The following is a 19,130-nucleotide window of genomic DNA, read 5'->3' on the forward strand; positions in this document are numbered from 1 at the left end:
GGATGTGTCCTAATGAATGCATTGCTTTAAATTAAGGACACTTAGCAGTTATTTTTCATCCATTTAAGAAATTTTTACAGTCTGTCTTTATGTAACGAGTATTGAAGGTAAATGTTATCTAAGGGTATTATTTTAAATCTATGTAAAATTCCCCAACATCACAAAAAGAAAAGCTATTAAAATCATAATAGAATTTAACTTTGTTGTGACAAGTAGAAAGTTTGTTTTTTTAAAGGTGTTTAACTGACACTCCAAAAATAAAATGTCTGTCTTCTGTAGAAATGGACTGATAAAATTTGTAGGTACACTAATTTTACAATTTCATGTAAATAATGTTTCTAGTTAGACCCTTTAGATATATTTGGAACACTGATACAAAGACACAGAACAGATTGTATCAAGACAGCTTAAATTGATTAATAATTTAATTTTTCATCACCCATTGATCCCTTTAGCAATTCATAATCTATATTTCAGAATACAGTCATTTAAGAAAAGCAAATAGGATACATTAACTTAAGTGATGTATGCCCCTGAAATATCAAATTATTCTGGCACAATAGAGTCTTCCCCTTAAGTTTTGCCATAATGGCCTCAAAAACTGTCAATCACATGTACAAGAATACAACATTTTTAAAATCTTGCTTACTTAAGAATGTGGAACATTATTATCATCAGTAATAACTATAGAGAGTACACAGTGCTAATATTCTTGAATGTTCACACTTAAAAGCAGACTCCCCCCTTAATGGTGACCTTTCAGGTTGTGTTTTCCAAGTGTTTTTATTGCGGCCAGCTTGCAGCATTTAAGAAAGCTGAAGCTAGCCTGTTTCTTACATGCCTCGCCTGGCGTTGTTAATAGGTACCAGCATTCCACTTGTTAGTACCAGTGACACAGGAGAAACTTTTAATATTATGCTGTGGGGTATTGATAAAGAAGACAGAAAAAGTCTTTTTATGGTAGTTGGATCCTCAAAACAACTCTTCATGTTCTAGTGATAAAACCCAAGTTGGATATCCAGCAGAGGTACATGAGCTTATCTGTAGAGCTGATACAGCCTCTTGAATTCTCTCACCATGACAGGAACCCCATCTAAAGTGAAGGCTTGCAGAACTGGAGATACCAGAACGCTTTTCTTCCTCATTAGTACAAGTAGGGTTAACCCTACTTTTCTAGGATAAAAGTGTGTGATTATTAAACAGACCATATTCTTTTTCTTCTGTAATTTGAATATGTTCAGAGAGACACACTTGGGTGATTGTTGTTAGTAGAAGAGCAAGACTGTGAATTACCTAGCCTTAAGGTATAGGAATATGAGGGGAAAATATCTGGAGATTTCAGGGTAGAATAAATCAACTTCGTGATAAAATCTGTATATAGGCATCTACTGTATTTGTTCTGTTTCTATAGCTGTGTTGGTTATAAGAGTTGATTGTGTTCCAGTATTCTGAGTGTTAACATCTTCATTGCTGATAGCAAGTTGCGGAGCTTTGGCAGGCAGAACTTGCTAACATGAATGGGGCAGAACTTATCTTCACCTTTTAGTTATAAACAATAGGACTTTTTATGACTAAGTATACATAAAAGTTCAGTGATTACTTAGACCCACATATATAACTTAGAACCTTGAGGCCAGTTTTGGAGAAATAGGTGTGGTGTATGCTGCCTCACACTCTAGTAAAGCAATGCTCAAAATTCTCCAAGCCAGGCTTCAGCAATATGTGAACCGTGAACTTGCAGATGTTCAAGCTGGTTTTAGAAAAGGCAGAGGAACCAGAGATCAAATTGCCAATATCTGCTGGATCATCGAAAAAGCAAGAGAGTTCCAGAAAAACATCTATTTCTGCTTCATTGACTATGCCAAAGCCTTTGACTATATGGATCACAATAAACTGTGGAAAATTCTCAAAGAGATGGGAATACCAGACCACCTGACCTGCCTTTTGAGAAACCTGTATGCAGATCAGGAAGCAACAGTTAGAACTAGACATGGAACAACAGACTGGTTCCAAATAGGAAAAGGAATACATCAAGGCTGTATATTGTCACCCTGCTTCTTTAACTTCTATGCAGAGTACATCATGAGAAACACTGGGCTGGAAGAAGCACAAGCTGGAATCAAGATTGCTGGGAGAAATACCAACAACCTCAGATATGCAGATGACACCACCCTTATGGCAGAAAGTAAAGAGGAACTCAAAAGCCTCCTGATGAAAGTGAAAGTGGAGAGTGAAAAAGTTGGCTTAAAGCTCAACATTCAGAAAACGAAGATCATGGCATCTGGTCCCATCACTTCATGGCACATAGATGGGGAAACAGTAGGAACAGTGTCAGACTTTATTTTTCTGGGCTCCAAAATCACTGCAGATGGTGATTGCAGCCATGAAATTAAAAGACGCATACTCCTTTGAAGGAAAGTTATGGCCAACCTAGATAGCATATTGAAAAGCAGAGACATTACTTTGCCAACAAAGGTCCGTCTAGTCAAAGCTATGGTTTTTCTAGTGGTCATGTATGGATGTGAGAGTTGGACTGTGAAGAAAGCTGAGCACCAAAGAATTGATGCTTTTGAATTGTGGTGTTGGAGAAAACTCTTGAGAGTCCCTTGGACTGCAAGGAGATCCAACCAGTCCATTCTAAAGGAGATCAGTCCTGGGTGTTCTTTGGAAGGACTGATGCTAAAGCTGAAACTCCAGTCCTTTGGCCACCTCATGCGAAGAGTTGACTCATTGGAAAAGACTCTGATGCTGGGAGGGATTGAGGGCAGGAGGAGAAGGGGACGACAGAGGATGAGATGGCTGGATGGCATCACTGACTTGATGGATGTGAGTCTGAGTGAATCCAGGAGTTCGTGACGGACAGGGAGGCCTGGTGTGCTGCGATTCATGGGGTCGCAAAGAGTCGGACACGACTGAGTGACTGAACTGAACTGATGCTGTCTGCTCATGTTTAATGATGTATTGTGGTGGAAGTTTGAGGCATTATGGGCGGGATTCCCAGTGCATGCCAAGAAATTTGAGCAGCTAACATAGATGTCCCAATGATTACTTCTGATTCTATAAGCATCAAATTGAATAAAGTGAAATTTTAAAATAGACCAGATAAATTTTTAAAAAATTCTCATATCTTAATGTATTGTGTGTTTGTATTTTACTACTTTCAAAAAAAGAAGAATTAAAATAGCAGTCATAGTTATTATAAATCATGTTTGAAAGGATACCAAGATCCATTATTATGAATTAGTTTAAAATATACCTTAAGTTAACATAATCATTTGCAGTACAAATGCATTCATCTAGTGTTAGTCTATTGTTCAAACATTTCTTAGGCTAAGTTGGTATGCCTACTTGGAAAATTTTAACATCTGAAAATTTCTCTGGTTGGCTTGAAAATCAGCAAATCTAAAAACTATCCAAGTTGTTGAGCTTAAAAATCTACTTAAAAAAAAATTCTACTCTATAATAAGACCCATGAGGATTTTTTTTTTAATTTAAACATTCTGGAAGTAAATTAATACTGTATAGAATATTAAGCCCTACTCTTTTAACTAAACAAGTCATTTTATGGTGATTTTAATTAGAAAAATGCAATATGAAAAAAAAAAACTTCACTATATTTTTATCCTAAAGTAAGAAAACAAAAATAATCAGTATTGTCCAGGACAGTCAAGAAAATTCTCCAGAAAGTCAATTCAGTGGATTAAATTAATCCATGAAGGAGCTCTATAGAAAGTGCTGGCAAAGGGTGGGAAAAATCTTGCTGAATTAGTTTTTAATCACAAAATTTAAAGATTTGTGAAGTCAGTAATATGTACATTCTGTGTAGGAAAGAGTCATTGCTGTCATACATAAATAAGTATTTGAATTTTTATACTTCAGAGTTATGTAGGAAAATCCGTGTGCGTGCATGCTAAGTTGCTTCAGTCGTGTCCAACTCTTTGTGACCACATGGACTATAGAACTCCAGGTTCCTCTGTCCATGGATCGTCCAGGGAAGAATACGTGAAAGTGAAAGTCGCTCAGTCCTCTTTGACTCTGCAACCCCATGGACTGTATATGTATAGTCCATGGAATTCTCCAGGCCAGAGTACTGAAGTGGGTAGCCTTTCCCTTCTCCAGGGGATCTTCCCAACCCAGGGATTGAATCCAGGTCTTCTGCATTGCAGGCAGATTCTTTACCAACGGAGCTATAAGGGAAGCCCTAAGAATACTGGAATGTGTTGCTATTTCCTCATCCAGGGGAGTCTTCCTAACCCAGGGATCGAACCCACATCTCTTACATCTCCTGCATTGGCAGGAAAATCATAGCATTTAAGAACAAATTAGGGATGAAATTACTGGGATAGCGTGTGTATTATTTCTGGTGAATGGGATAAACTCTCAGGCAAAAAGGAATGTCAGTAGATGAAGTTGCTGAAATGTTCATTTCATAAAAATGCTGCAATAATTTCTCAAAGTATCATCTTGATATATTTTGGGGTCTCATACTCATTGATCCTGTTAGACAAGTTGATCAGGCTGTAATCAGCTTTAGATTGTAACTATCAGAGCAGTGAGTAATTTCATATTCTCTAGGAAGTTTGGAAAGGAAGAATCCAAATATAGAAATACTCCTTTTCTCTTAATGTACAATGGGAACATAATTTTGCTTATGTATAAGGATTACCTTATTTGAAGAATTACAGTACACTTGTGATCATTTAAAACCATTTCAGTGGCTCTTGTATTACTCAGTTCATTCAGTCTGTGCTCTCTTACTTAATTTTTACAAAAAAAGACTCATGGCAAGTTAGTATCATTTGTGTGTGAATTTTCCAATTGTATTTCAGACTTTAAGAAAAAAAGGCCTTAATGGTTGTGAGAGCCCTGATGCTGACGATTACTTTGAGCACAGTCCACTCTCGGAGGACAGATTCAGCAAACTAAATGAAGATAGTGATTTTATTTTCAAACGAGGCCCTGTAAGTACTTTTACTTTACCTCTACTTTTTATTTGTTGATCCTTTTTGTTAACTTCATTATTTAGGCTCTGAACAAGAAGGAACACAGAGGGTGCGACAGCCCAGACCCTGATACTTCCTATGTGCTAACTCCACATACAGAAGAAAAATATAAAAAAATTAATGAGGAATTTGATAATATGATGCGGAATCATAAAATCGCAGTGAGTACTAAAGTATGGTTTGTGCTTTTATCTTGTGCATGAAGAGACTGACCACACCTCTTGTTGTTTGTTTCACAGTGGGTGATGACAGCAGTAAGTAGGAGGAGGGAGGGGGGAGTAATAATTTGTTTTGAATTTATAGAACCTCAAGATAAAATTGCAGAAATCTTAACAGTAGTACATCTTCAGTGTCTTAAATGTAGAAGTGAAGAGAAAACATCCTAATCTGGGCTCTACTACTATCTCCTTACTTTTGAATAGGGCATCTAAACATCCTAGATTCTAATTTCCTCATCTGTAAAGTGAATGAATTGGCTCACATAATTTTTTAAGGTCCCTTCCAGCTTTAAATTCCCATGATTTTAAATATAAGGATGCATTTGAGACTTCCCTCTCCCTCTTATGACTTTTAAAATATTATATGGACTTTAGATTTTGAGACTATAAAATATAAAATGGCTAGATTTTATTATATAATTTGGTGCTTCAAAATTATTTTTAATTATTTTATATAGTTGCTATAATAGTAGCTTACTTTTTGACTCTTTGTAAGTGTCCCAAAACAACTTGGCGACAGTACCTCCAAATTCCTATTCTTTTCTTGCCCTGTCAGTGTTAAGGAAGAGCGCCTTGACTTGATTTTAACTTAAGGAAACAGTGTTCTTAAACTGGTTGCAAAACAAATAGTTACTTTAAAAATTTTCCATGCTCACACATCTAATGGTAAAAAAGTGCTCTTTTGATAGTTCAAAGAGTTCTCACTGAAGCTCCATTGGCAAGAGTTGCTTAGGACAGTTATTCTTGATCTAATTTTTCTAACACTATAAATGTGTTGTAGTCTTCATGAATAAATTGGTGCCACTGCTATTTATTTCACTACCAGAGTTAATTCTCTTAAAACTATGCCCTAAAGTATGTATTATGGATTATTTCTTCAAAATAGTCTGATGCTATAAGAAGCCGCCCATGGACAACAGATTTAAGGAAGTATTGGTATTTAAGGAAATATGGAATTTAAGAAAATATGGTAATACCCTTCTTAATAAACATAACAACAGAAAAAATAAAGCAAAATTCCTTTTGACCTCATATGAATGTTGGTGACCTTGCAGATAACATTAAGCTGCAAAAACTTTGTATAAATAAAATTGCTTTACCTTTAAAAAATTTTTATCATATATCTATTGTTTTATATCTTTTAATGAGTTATAATTTTCTCCTTGAAATAAACTATTGAATAAAGTACTTAATTATTTATACTCTTTCAACTTTGAATTAGCAGTATTACCTTAATTGGGAAATCACTGTTTTAAAATGTACGGAGAGGAAAGTTTTTTGTTTTCTCTCAAATTATAAAGAGGATTGTTATATTTATCATGGTTAACAAGTATAAGTGGCCTATGGAGGAAATGAAAGAGGAAAATAGAAAATACTGTTTTTAAGGAACCATGGTATATTTTGGAGGGAAAAAAAATAACATAACTTTGTAATTTAATCTTTATACATTTAAAGATAACTTGTCAGTAGTTAATTTTGCTTAATTTTTTTTTTTGGGCATTTTTATTACACTCGTTACATTGTGTTTTATATACGTATAAAAATTTGGCCTTTTTTTTTTTTTTTTTTTTTTTTTTTTTAGTTTTGTGCATTAAGAAGTTTAGTGAATTAAAGCAGACCAGGGCACATTTGATGTATGAAGTTTATAATATGTGTACATCCTTTCTCTCTTTTGTTATATTTGGAATCTCCCAACTGAAGTGTCATGTTACTAAACTGATTTGCATGTATATAAGTGCTAATTTATGCTTTCTTGGTAACAATGATGTATTTATAATGTTTTAAGTTGGACAGCACATCTTTAATATCAGGTTCTGGCCTTTCATGTTCATCTCTATGAATATTTGAAATATATAATGTACATATTATACTAGCATATATGTATTACTGTATAAAAATTGAAATTGAAAATGTTCATGGTAAATATTCTCATATAATTGTAAAGAAAGTAACTTAAACCTGCAAATTTATTTTAAGAACTTACCTCCATCTTCTGCTTTTAGTAACTAGTGTTACCTTACCAAATTAAAGTGCATAAGTTACTAAATTTAATTAGATGAAAATGAAACTAACAGTTTTCTCTTCCTTGTTCTTTATTTACAGCCCGGTTTGCCACCTCAGAATTTCTCAATGTCTGTCACGGTCCCTGTGACCAGCCCCAGTGCTTTGTCTTACACTAACCCAGGGAGTTCACTTGTGTCCCCGTCTTTGGCAGCCAGCTCAGCGTTAGCAGATACAAGCATGCTCTCTCCACCTCAAGCCACATTACATAGAAACGTATCCCCTGGAGCTCCTCAGAGACCACCCAGTACTGGCAGTGCAGGTATGTACTGATACTTATTCTTCTGATTCTTTAACTAAAAGAATGAAAAAATTAATTGCTAATATGAACAGTTTCTTATTCTGCTACTCTTAATGTTCTTGCTTTGATGAGCAAGAGTCACTACTATATAATTGCCCCCATTTTAAAGTATTTTTTTTGGAAAGTCTGTGACTCTAGCATTGTACAGGTATTGTGGAACAAATAGAGAACCTGCCTATTTTGGAAAACAAGCTTTCCATATCATGGGGATGCTGTACCTAGACAGGCAGAAAATTTATTTAGGATATCATAAAGATTAAAAATTGATTGTGAGCCAGTTGTGTTAAAAAATAAATGGAGAGGTAGAGTCACTTAGAGCATTCTCTGCATCCCCCTCCGCCTGATTTGTTCATTAACTCAGAAATTTGAGGTGCATTTACTGCATCTCTGTGTATAATGCAATTATCTCCTGTCCCATTATTCCTAGATTTTATAGCACTCCATTAGCACTGCCCCTAATTCTTGTCAACATGTACTTATTTGGTATTGAGTCACAAGACGGCAGACAAGTCCAGAGCTTGATAGATGAGTGCCTATATGTTTGACTACATCATAATGCCTAGTTCAGACTGGGCTAGTTTTTACTTTCGTGTTTTTTAGGAATGAAGTGAGGGTTACCTCTGGTCAATTCATTCTCATTCAGATAAGGAGAATCAATTCACATTCACTCCTTGCCCTCTCTCCTCTCTCTGTAATGTTGTTAGGTGGGATGTTGAGCACTTCAGACCTCACAGTGCCAAATGGAGCTGGAAGCAGCCCAGTGGGTGAGTGAATGCCTACTGCCTCACTTTGTTGGCATCTGTCTTATCTGAGAGAAAAGGAATACTGTCCCTCAAACAAGGGTTTCTACCAAGTAGAGAGGAAAATATGGGGATAAATGACTAGAGTAGACCATGTCACTTTATGATTTGTTTAGTTATTGGTTTCACTAATACTTAAGAGTTTTTGATACCCCTGTGTTATTCCTTATACCTTGGCCTTACATTCACTTATTCATTCAATAAATATTTATTGAATGCCTCCTTCATAGCAGACATTGTTCTTTTCTAAAGACTAAATTGCCTTAATACAATTTTTACATTAAGACAGTTTCTTAAAGAGAAGCTTTCTGTGTCATCTGTCCCTACCAAAGTCAGACTGTTAGCAGACTGCTGTATTTTACAATTATGTGAAATGTTTTCAGGGAGATTGCCATAGGAAGAAATAGTGGGCCTAATAGATAGACCCCTAATAGTGGGTCTGTCTCCAAAGGATCAGTTTTGATGGTCACATGTGGAGCATTGACGTTTTGTCGTGGTTGCTGCCAGTTTGGCTCTTTTGCTTTGGAACCCCTCCCAAGATGATTCGCAGTTTAAAAATTTCATAAATATCTTTACCAGGATTTCTGCCCAGCCCTGAAATCCTGGTAAAGATAGATTATGATCTTAACATTACAGAAACATGGCATATATGTCATAGAGTCACAGGAAATAACTATTATTTTGGGTTACCATCAGATTTAGTTGTGTTGGTCTCTTCATGTATGATAATCCCGGTTACCTTCATTTTTATCTGAAAGCAAGGGAAGGAATTCCCTTCTGTTTTTAGATATTGTGTGATCAAAGAGACATCTGAAAACAGATCACTTATAGAAAAATTCCCTATTACATATGTTCAACCCACTTATACCAAAAATGTGAGGAGCTGCTTCCCTTGTGACTCAGCTGGTAAAGAATGTGCCTGCAATGTGGGAGACCCAGGTTCCATCCCTGGGTCGGGAAGATCCCCTGGAGAACAGAAAGGCTACCCACTCCAGTATTCTGGCCTGGAGAATTCCATGGATTGTACAGTCCATGGGGTTGCAAAGAGTCGGACATGACTGAGCAACTTCTACTTATCTGCCTTAAGAAAATTTTGATGATTGAATAACTTAATTTAAAATGATGAGAAAGAAAGAAAAACAGTATTTAATGAGAGTTAAAAAACATATAGTGACCTAAAGTAGGAATAAATGCCTAATTGTTTCTGCCTCTGTATTAATCTCTGTTTTAATGGACTCAGATAGGACCTGTTGTATGATCTTTTTTAACAGATAATTAAATGTGGAGAAATTCATAAAGGTCTTACCAATTATACATTAGGACTGCTATCCTTGTAACTGTATTTCCTAATATTTATAGTTTATTTCTTTTCAACTCTATTTTAGTTGCTTACATGCCCATATACTCTTTTTATTGGAGAAGGCAATGGCACCCCATCTCTCAGTATGCTATTCACTTACTTCTATTCCACTCCTGTTCTCTTTCTCCTCCCCTACCCCAGTCCCCAGTCATAGGCAACTGTTTTGATATGTTTAGTGCTAATAGTGTTAATTAATCATGTTAATGATCATGATTAGTGAACATGAATTTTTTTTAATTTAAAATTTAAGTATTAAGATATTTTAACTGCTTAGTGAGTTACTTGAAAGTCTATTTGTTACTACACAATAATACAGTATAACCTCAGTCTTATGACACATCAAGATTGAATGTCTTGATTCCTCGCTGGTTCATACATTATATACCTATTTTACCTGTGCTAGGTGTTTTTCTACTTTTTCTACCTGTTTGCTTTATATCCAAAATGATGTTTTTGTTGTAACTGCTTTTTAACATGTACCACCTTAGAATTCATATTCAACTAAATAGACACATTGCATCACTTAATTCAGATACCAAATGGAAGTTACTATTTTTGTGCAATACTTATAGCTTACATGTTTCTTGCTGTAAATCACCCCCCACCCCAATAAATGGTCTTTCATAGGTATTGTAGAAGTATTGTTGATTTTTGTGAAGAAGAGTCAGAAAATATATTTTAGCCTATTTCAGCAATGATGCCGTTTTGGTTTAGTAGTTTGGAAAAATAGTTTAAACTCGGAGAAGGCAATGGCAACCCACTCCAGTGCTCTTGCCTGGCAAATCCCATGGACGGAGGGGCCTGGTAGGCTGCAGTCCATGGGGTCGTGAAGAGTCGGGCACGACTGGGCAACTTCACTTCACTTTTCACTTTCATGCATTGGAGAAGGAAATGGCAACCCACTCCAGTGTTCTTGCCTGGAGAATCCCAGGGACGGGGGAGCCTGGTGGGCTGCCGTCTAGGGGGTCGCACAGAGTTGGACACGACTGCAGCGACTTAGTAGTAGTAGTAGTTTAAACTCAGTTTTATCCCTGAAATCTTTTTTAATGTAAAGATTAAACATTTTAAATTCCCAGAGAAATTAAGAAGAAAATATATTAAAAATTGTGGAAATGATTTCTCATCTACATTTTTCAAAGTATGTTTCTTGAAACTACATTAAAAGAATTACTTACCTATTTGAGTGGCAAACCTTGTACCAAGTAAAACTAAACAGGTTTCTTTACTGTAGGACGTCTCAGAGCCTTTACAATGCTAACCTGTTTAGCATTTTTACTAATGCTTTAAACTGTGGTTATTCAAAGTGATACTACAATAGAACCCTCCCCCTTTTTTTTTCCTAATGAAAAATCATCTTGTAGGATTCAGTTCAGTTCAGTCATTCAGTCGTGTCCAACTCTTTGCAGCCCCATGGACTGCAGCACGCCAGGCTTCCCTGTCCATCACCAGCTCCCAGAGCCTACTAAAACTCTTGTCCATCCAGTCAGTGATGCCATCCAACTGTCTCATCCTGTGTCATCTCCTCCTCCTGCCTTCAGTCTTTCCAAGCATCAGGGTCTTTTCCTACGAGTCACTTTTTCGAATCAGGTAGTCAAAGTATTAGAGTCTCAGCTTCAGCATCAGTCCTTGCAATGAATATTCAGGACTGATTTCCTTTAGGATGGACTGGCTGGATTTCCTTGCAGTCCAGGGGACTCTCAAGAGTCTTCTCCAACACCACAATCCAAAAGCATCAATTCTCCAGCGTTCAGCTTTCTTTATAGTCTAGGTCTGACTTCTATACATGACTACCTGGAAAAACCATAGCTTTGATTAGACGGACCTTTGTTGGCAAAGTAATGTCTCTGGATTTTAATATGCTGTGTAGGTTGGTTATAGCTTTTCTTCCAAGGAGCAAGCGTCTTTTAATTTCATGGCTGCAGTCACCATCTGCAGTGATATTGGAGCCCCCCAAAACAAAGTCAGCCACTGTTTCCACTGTTTCCCCATCCGTTTGTCATGAAGTGATGGGACCAGATGCCATGACCTTAGTTTTCTGAATGTTGAGCTTTAAGCCAACTTTTTCACTCTCCTCTTTCACTTTCATCAAGAGGCTCTTTAGTTCTTCACTTTCTGCCATAAGGGTGGTATCATCTGCATATCTGAGGTTATTGATATTTCTCCCAGCAATCTTGCTTCCAACTTGTGCTTCATCCAGCCCAGCGTTTCTCATGATGTACTCTGCATATAAGTTAAAGAAGCAGGGTGCCAATATACAGCCTTGCTGCTGCTGCTGCTAAGTCGCTTCAGTTATGTCCAACTCTGTTGCGACTCCATAGACGGCAGCCCACCAGGCTGCCCTGTCCCTGGGATTCTCCAGACGAGAACACTGGAGTGGGTTGCCATTTCCTTCTCCAAGGCATGAAAGTGAAAAGTGAAAGGGAAGTCGCTCAGTCGTGTCCAACTCGTAGCAACCCCATGGACTGCAGCGTACTAGGCTCCTCCATCCATGGGATTTTCTAGGCAAGAGTACTGGAGTGGCTTGCCATTGCCTTCTCCGATACAGCCTTGACATACTTCTTTTCCTATTTGGAACCAGTCTGTTGTTCCATGTCCAGTTCTAACTGTTGCTTCTTGACCTGCATACAGATTGCTCAAGAGGCAGGTCAGGTGGTCTGGTATTCCCATCTCTTCAGGAATATCACTGTTGTCATCTACACAGTCAAAGTCTTTTATGTAGTCAATGAAGCAGAAGTAGATTTTTTTGTTTAGAGTTTCCTTGCTTTTTCTATGATCCAGAGGATGTTAGCAATTTGATCTCTGGTTCCTCTGCCTTTTCTAAACTCAGCTTACACATCTGGAAGTTCTCTGTTCATGTACTGTTGAAGCCTAGCTTGAATTTTGAGCATAATCTTGCTGGCATTTGAAATAAGTGCAATTATATGGTAATTTGAACATTCTTTGCCTTTCTTTGGAATTGGAATGAAAGCTGACGTTTTCCAGTCCTGTGGAACTGCTGAGTTTTCCACATTTGCTGGCATACTGAGTGCAGCATTTTAACAGCATCATCTTTTAGGATTTGAAATAACTCAGCTGGAATTCCGTCACCTCCACCAGCTTTGTTTGTAGTAATGCTTCTTAAGGCCCACTTGACTTCACACTCCAGGATGTCCGGCTCTAGGTGAATGATCATGCCATTGTGGTTACCTTAGTCATTAAGAGCTTTTTTGTATCATTATTCTGTGTATTTTTGCCACCTCTTGTTAATCCCTTCTGTTAGGTCCTTGTCGTTTTTGTCCTTTATTGTGCCTATCTTGCATGAAATATTCCTTGGAATCTCTGATTTTCTTAAAAGAGATCTAGTCTTTTCAATTCTACTGTTTTCCTTTATTTCTTTGTATTGTTCACTTAAGAAGGCTTTCTTATCTCTTCTTGCTATTCTCTGTAACTCTGCATTCAGTTGGGTATATCTTTCCCTTTCTCCATTGTCTTTTGCTGCTCTTCTTTTCTTTCTTTTCTTTTCTTAGCTCCCAGACAACCACTTTGCCATCTTGTATTTCTTTTTCTTGGGGATGGTTTTGGTCATGACCTCCTGTACAGTGTTACAAACGTCTGTCAATAGTTCAGGCACTCTGTGTACCAGATCTAGTCCCTTGCATCTGTTCATCACCTCCACTGTATAATGGATTTGATTTAAGTCATACCTGAGTGGGCTAGTTGTTTTTCCTACTTTCTTCAGCTTGAACCTGAATTTTCCAATAAGGAGCTGATGATCTGAGCCAGAGTCAGCTCTAGGTTTTGTTTTTGCTGACTGTCTAGAGCTTCTCCATCTTCTGTAAAGAATATAATCAGTCTGATTTTTATATTGACCGTCTGGTAATGTCCATGTGTAGAGTCATCTCTTGTGTTTTGGAAGAGTGTGTTTGCTATGACCAGTGTGTTCTCTCGGCAAAACTCTGTTAGCTTTTGCTCGGCTTCATTTTGTACTCCAAGGCCAAATTTGCCTGTTACTCCAGGTATCGAGGTCCCCTATGATGAAAAAGACATTTTTGTTGTGTTTGTTAATTCTAGGAGGTCTTGTGGGTCTTTATAGAATTGTTCAACTTCATCTTCGACATTAGTGATTGGGGCATAGACTTGGATTACTGTGATACTGAGTGATTTGCCTTGGAAACGAACTGAGATCATTTTGTCATTTTGGGTACTTGTAGAATAATAATAAAAAGAATAAAACACCCTCCCAGACCTTATTATTTCTGCTTGACATACAAGCAAATTACTAACTAAAAGCATATTTAGGAGCAATACAAGATAAATGAAAACCTGCATTAAAAATGGACAATAGAACCAACTTCTTAGAAACTCCAGGGTTTGGGATTATTAGGCACAAACTTTGACTTTAACATAGCAATGTTTATTGTGTCAAAGAAATAAAAAGATTTAAGAATTTTGTCCAGAGAACTGGCATCTTTAAAAATGAACATTTATAACTAAAAAATGTAATAGTGTTTAAAACTTTTTAAGTGGGTTTTGTAAGAGATTTAGTCAAAGCAAAAGGGAGAATTGGTGAATTAAAAGATAATACAGGAACAGTATTCAGAATTTTTGAGATTAAAGGATGGATAATTCAAAAGAAGATTAAGACCTACAAGGTACAGCAAGAAGTTGTAACATAGTTAAAATTGGAGTCTCAGTAGGCAAAAAGAGAGAAAATTGGCCAGAAGCAGTATTTGAACAGATAATCACTGAGAGTTTTCCAAACCTGACAAACACATCAAGCCACAGATTCCAGAAGGCTTATAAAACCCATGTGGGATGCAGGTAAAGTTGTGCTTTAAGAGAAATCTGTCTTTTAAAACAGAAGGCTGGAAAACCCTGAGCTAAATAAGCCTGTATCTCTGTAGGAATAAACAAGTTAAAGAAAATTAGAAGTAAGTTATAAAGATAAGAGCAGAAGTTATTGAAATGTTATATTTGTATCAATGTTCAATTCAAAACATATTCTAATTTCTATTTTCTAATTTCCATTATAACTTCTTTTTTGATCTATAGTTATTTAGAAGTCAGTTTCCTAATTCCAAATGCATGGTATTTTGTAGTTATCTTCGGGTATTGTTTTCTAGCTGAACTGTTTTGTTACCAGAGTACTTAACTCCATATGATTAAATTCTCTGAAATTTGTATACTTGTGTGTGTGTGGCTCAGCATGTGGTCACATTTAGTTCTTTGCACACAAAATGACATTTTTTGTTTTTATACAAAAAGAATGTAAACATTGAAAAGAATATTTATTCTATACTGTAAGCAGAGATTGTACATTCTACTTGTTTTAACCAAATGTTTTATACTTAAAATATGCGATAACTTATTGTATTCGTCCACATTTAGAGACTTATGATAGACCAGTTCCAGGTAGTTTCACTTTATCTTTAAACTGCCATCAGTTTTACTGATCCTGTCATTTTCAAATGCATAATACATTTTCAGGTGAACCCCCCATTTGCCTTAATCTTATTTTAACTTTTTTGGAGTCTTCTGTCTGTTTCTAAAAGCTGGAAGGCTTCAGGCCCATGTCCTATTGAAAACAGAAGCATCCTTGAACTTTTTAAGTGTTGAATAAACTCTGAATATTCATTGAAAGGACGGATGCTGAAGCTCCAATACTTTGGCCACCTGATGGCGAAGAGCCAATTCATTGAAAAAGACCCTGATGCAGGAAAAGATTGAGGGCAAGAGGAGAAGCGGGTGGCAGAGGAATGAGATGGTTGGATGGCATCACGGACTCATTGGACATGAGTTTGAGCAAACTCGAGGTCGAGGAGATAGTGAAGGACAGGAAAGCCTGGTGTGCTACAGTCCATGGGGTCACTAAGAGTGGGATATCGCTTAGTGACTGAACAACAAAACTCAGGATAAGGAGAGACTTGCTAAATAAGAAACCAGAGAAAGGCTAACCGTAAAGAAAAGATTGATCAGCTTGCCTGTGTTAAAATTTGGAACCTTTGTTCATCAAGATACCATAAAGAGAATGAAAAGGCAATATAGAATCAGAGAATATATGTGGTGTACATATAAAACAGGACTTTTTATGAAGAATACATACAAATTATAAAGAAAAGGAAAATTTAGTTTTTAAAAATGCGCATGAAAACAGACATTTCAAAAAAAAAACTATCCAAGTGTCTAATAAACATGTGAAAAGAAGCTTTTGATTCAGTAATCAAGGAAATGCAAAATTAAAACCACAGGATAGCACTGGGTACCTACCAAAGCAGCTAAAGCAAACTAGATAATACCAAGTGTTAACAAGAGTATGGAAAAGCCCAAACTCTTATACACTGATGATGGTAGTGCTAATTGGTGTGATTATTTTGACATTATCTACTAAGTTGCAAATATGTTTATTCCGTGACCCAGCATTTTCACTCGTCCTTACATACTAGAGAAGTGCATATTTGCATCATGAGCACCAAGAGATATGTAAAAGAATGTGCATGTCATTATTCATTACAGCCAGCATCTAGAAAGAATCCAGATTTCTGTCCACAATAGAGTAGATGAGTATATGATAGTATCTTTACACAAAGTAATGCTATACTTCAGTGAATATGAAGGAACTGTAGCAGTAGTCAAACTAGCAGTATTCTTTGGGGTTCTAGCAATGTTCTCGTTCTTGGTCTGCTAATGGTTTCATGGTTCATATGGTAAATCCTTGCTCCTCTAAGTTTTTGTTTCATAAAATATTCTGTATATGTATTAAAAGTTTTAGAAATACACTTTGCTGTTAAAAAATAATTATAATCACATATGTTGAGATACTTAAAACTATAAGAGAATGTAATTGTATAGTAGTATACTATACAATTATATAGTTGTTATACTATTAATTGTATTGTATAATAGTTATACTATTAATTCTGAAATTTAGAGAGAAAAAAAGTTCACACATTCACACTCAACAAAGATTTGGCAGCCTTTTGAGTCTGGGCGTTACTGTCTGCATGTGGCAGCTGATAGGCAGCTTAATCTTAAAGTCATGAAATGAGTCAGAATAAAGACAAGCCAACAACAGCCAAGGTCGGCAAAGTGGAAAGCTGTCAAGACTGTGGGTCCTCCATGTGGAGCTCTGAAGGCACTGAGCCTGCAGCCACTTTCCCAAGCCATCTTATGTGAGAGAATAGATCTTTTTCATTCTTAAGAGAAAAAGGAAATAGGAAACAGAGACACAGGCATAGAGAACAAATATGTGGATGCCAAGGGAGAAGAGGTTTGACTTGGGATTAATGCATATATGCTGTTAATACTGTGTATAAAATGGAACACTAATGAGAACATACATTACAGGAACTGTACTTAATGTACCATGGTGACCTGAAGGAGAAGGAAATTTAAAAGGAGGAAATTATATGTATAGCTGATTCATTTTGCTCTACAGTAGAAACTAACACATTGTAAAGCAACTAAAGTCCAATAAAAATGTAAGAGAAGAAGATAAAGTACAAGCCACATCTAATATTTGATAAATGGATAAACATTTAATGTACTTAAATGTGCAATGCAGAAAAGAAACCCAACTAGTATTTTTAAAATTGAAAAGGATGTTCATTGTTGATAATAAATTCAAATAAAAATGAAACAAAAAATCCCCACCTAGTAATTGCCAACTATTGCCACTTTTTATTGTGACATGAAAAGCGAATGAAGGTGGGTAAAGCTGATGATCTGTTATGTGTTTGTAGTATTGCAAATTAGTAACAGTCATTTTGGAAAGTTATTGACAAGATATTTCAGTAGTCATAAAAACACCTGTTTTCCTCTAAGATGTGTAAGAAATGTGTAAGTTATTACATTTCTAAGAATCTATCCTAAAGAAATCAATCAGATTATGCAAAGGTTCCTTGCAACTTTATTTCTAGTAGGGAATAACAAGAAAATATAAACATATTCAACATATGAAAATTAAGTAAATTAAAATTTTCAACTTAATTCCTTTTTAGTTGTGATTTAAAACTATGCCAAAAATATATACATGGAAAGGAGAAGAAACCTAAAATGATTATAATAGTTAGAATAGTGGGAATGTATGTTTTCCCTCCTTTTTTCTAGTTTTTGAACTTTGTTGTTCTTGTTGAGTCGCTGCTGCTAAGTTGCTTTAGTTGTGTCTGACTCCGTGCAACCCCATGGACTGCAGCCTACCAGGCTTCTCTGTCCATGGGATTCTCCAGCCAAGAACACTGGAGTGGGTTGCCATTTCCTTCTCCAATGCAGGAAAGTGAAAAGTGAGAGTGAAGTCGCTCAGTCGTGTCTGACTTTTAGCGACCCCATGGACTGCAGCCAACCAGGCTCCTCCATCCATGGGATTTTCCAGGCAAGAGCACTGGAGTGGGTTGCCATTTCCTTCTCCAAGAGTCGCTGAGTCCTGTCCAACTCTTTGCAACCCCATGAACTGCAGCAGACCACCCTTCCTTGTCTTTCACTATCTACCAGAGTTTGCCCAAAGTCATGTCCATTGAGTCAATGATGCCATCCAACCATCTCATCATCTGTTGCCCTCTTCTCCTATTGCCCTCAGTTTTTCCTAGCATCAGGATCTTTCCAATGAGTCAGCTCTTTGCATCAGGTACCAAAGTATTGGAGTTTCAGACTGAAGTTAAGAACACACATGTTTGTTTTTAAGAGAAATATTTTTAATCTGTACTTATTAATGTCAGTCTTCCATTCTGTTGGTTTCTATTAGACCTTCCTGCTTTTGCATAAAATTATTATTTGATGAACATTTTATATCCAGTTGACTTGCTTAGCAGTTCAGTTCAGTCAGTCAGCTGTGTCCGACTCTGTGACCCCATGGACTGCAGCATGCCAAGGTTCCCTGTCCATTACCAACTCCCAGAGCTTGCTCAAACTCATGTCCATCAAGTCATTGATGCCATCCAACCATCTTATCCTCTGTCGTCCCCTTCTCTTCCTGCCTTCAGTCTTTCCCAGCATCAGGGTCTTCTCCAATGAATCAGTTATTCGCATCAGGTGGCCAAAGTATTGGAGTTTCAACTTCAGCATCTGTCCTTCCAATGAATATTCAGGACTGATTTCCTTTAGGATTGATCTCCTTTCAGTCCAAGGGACTCTCAAGGGTCTTCTCCAACCCCACAGTTCAAAAGTGTCAATTCTTCAGTGCTCAGCTTTCTTAATGGTCCAACTCTCACATCCATCCATACATGACTAATGGAAAAACCAAAAGCTTTGACTAGATGGACTTTTGTAGGCAAAATAACGTCTCTGCTTTTTAATATGCTGTCTAGGTTGGTCATAGCTTTTCTTCCAAGGAGAAAGGGTCTTAATTTCATGGCTGCAATAACCATCTGCAGTGTTTTGGAGTCTCTCACTGTTTCCATTGTTTCCTCATCTGTT

General features: G+C 36.7%; 1 protein-coding gene across 13 annotated transcripts in view; it reads left to right on the plus strand.

Annotated features, from left to right (window-relative positions):
* Positions 1-19,130, plus strand: part of MEF2A (myocyte enhancer factor 2A) — a 169,211-nt gene that overhangs the window by 120,674 nt on the left and 29,407 nt on the right. For 8 of the 13 annotated variants that reach the window (XM_044933095.2, XM_044933088.2, XM_044933090.2 and 5 more), the window contains 3 exons: positions 5,027-5,164; positions 7,325-7,544; positions 8,288-8,347. In XM_044933095.2, the coding sequence (XP_044789030.1) occupies positions 5,027-5,164; positions 7,325-7,544; positions 8,288-8,347 (418 nt within the window). Of the gene's footprint in view, positions 1-4,829; positions 4,962-5,026; positions 5,165-7,324; positions 7,545-8,287; positions 8,348-19,130 lie in introns of all 13 variants that reach the window. The other 5 variants (XM_006052240.4, XM_006052242.4, XM_044933096.2 and 2 more) reach the window with 3 other exon arrangements.

The sequence above is a fragment of the Bubalus bubalis genome, chromosome 20, assembly GCF_019923935.1.
Source record: "Bubalus bubalis isolate 160015118507 breed Murrah chromosome 20, NDDB_SH_1, whole genome shotgun sequence".
NCBI classification, from domain to species: Eukaryota; Metazoa; Chordata; class Mammalia; order Artiodactyla; family Bovidae; genus Bubalus; species Bubalus bubalis.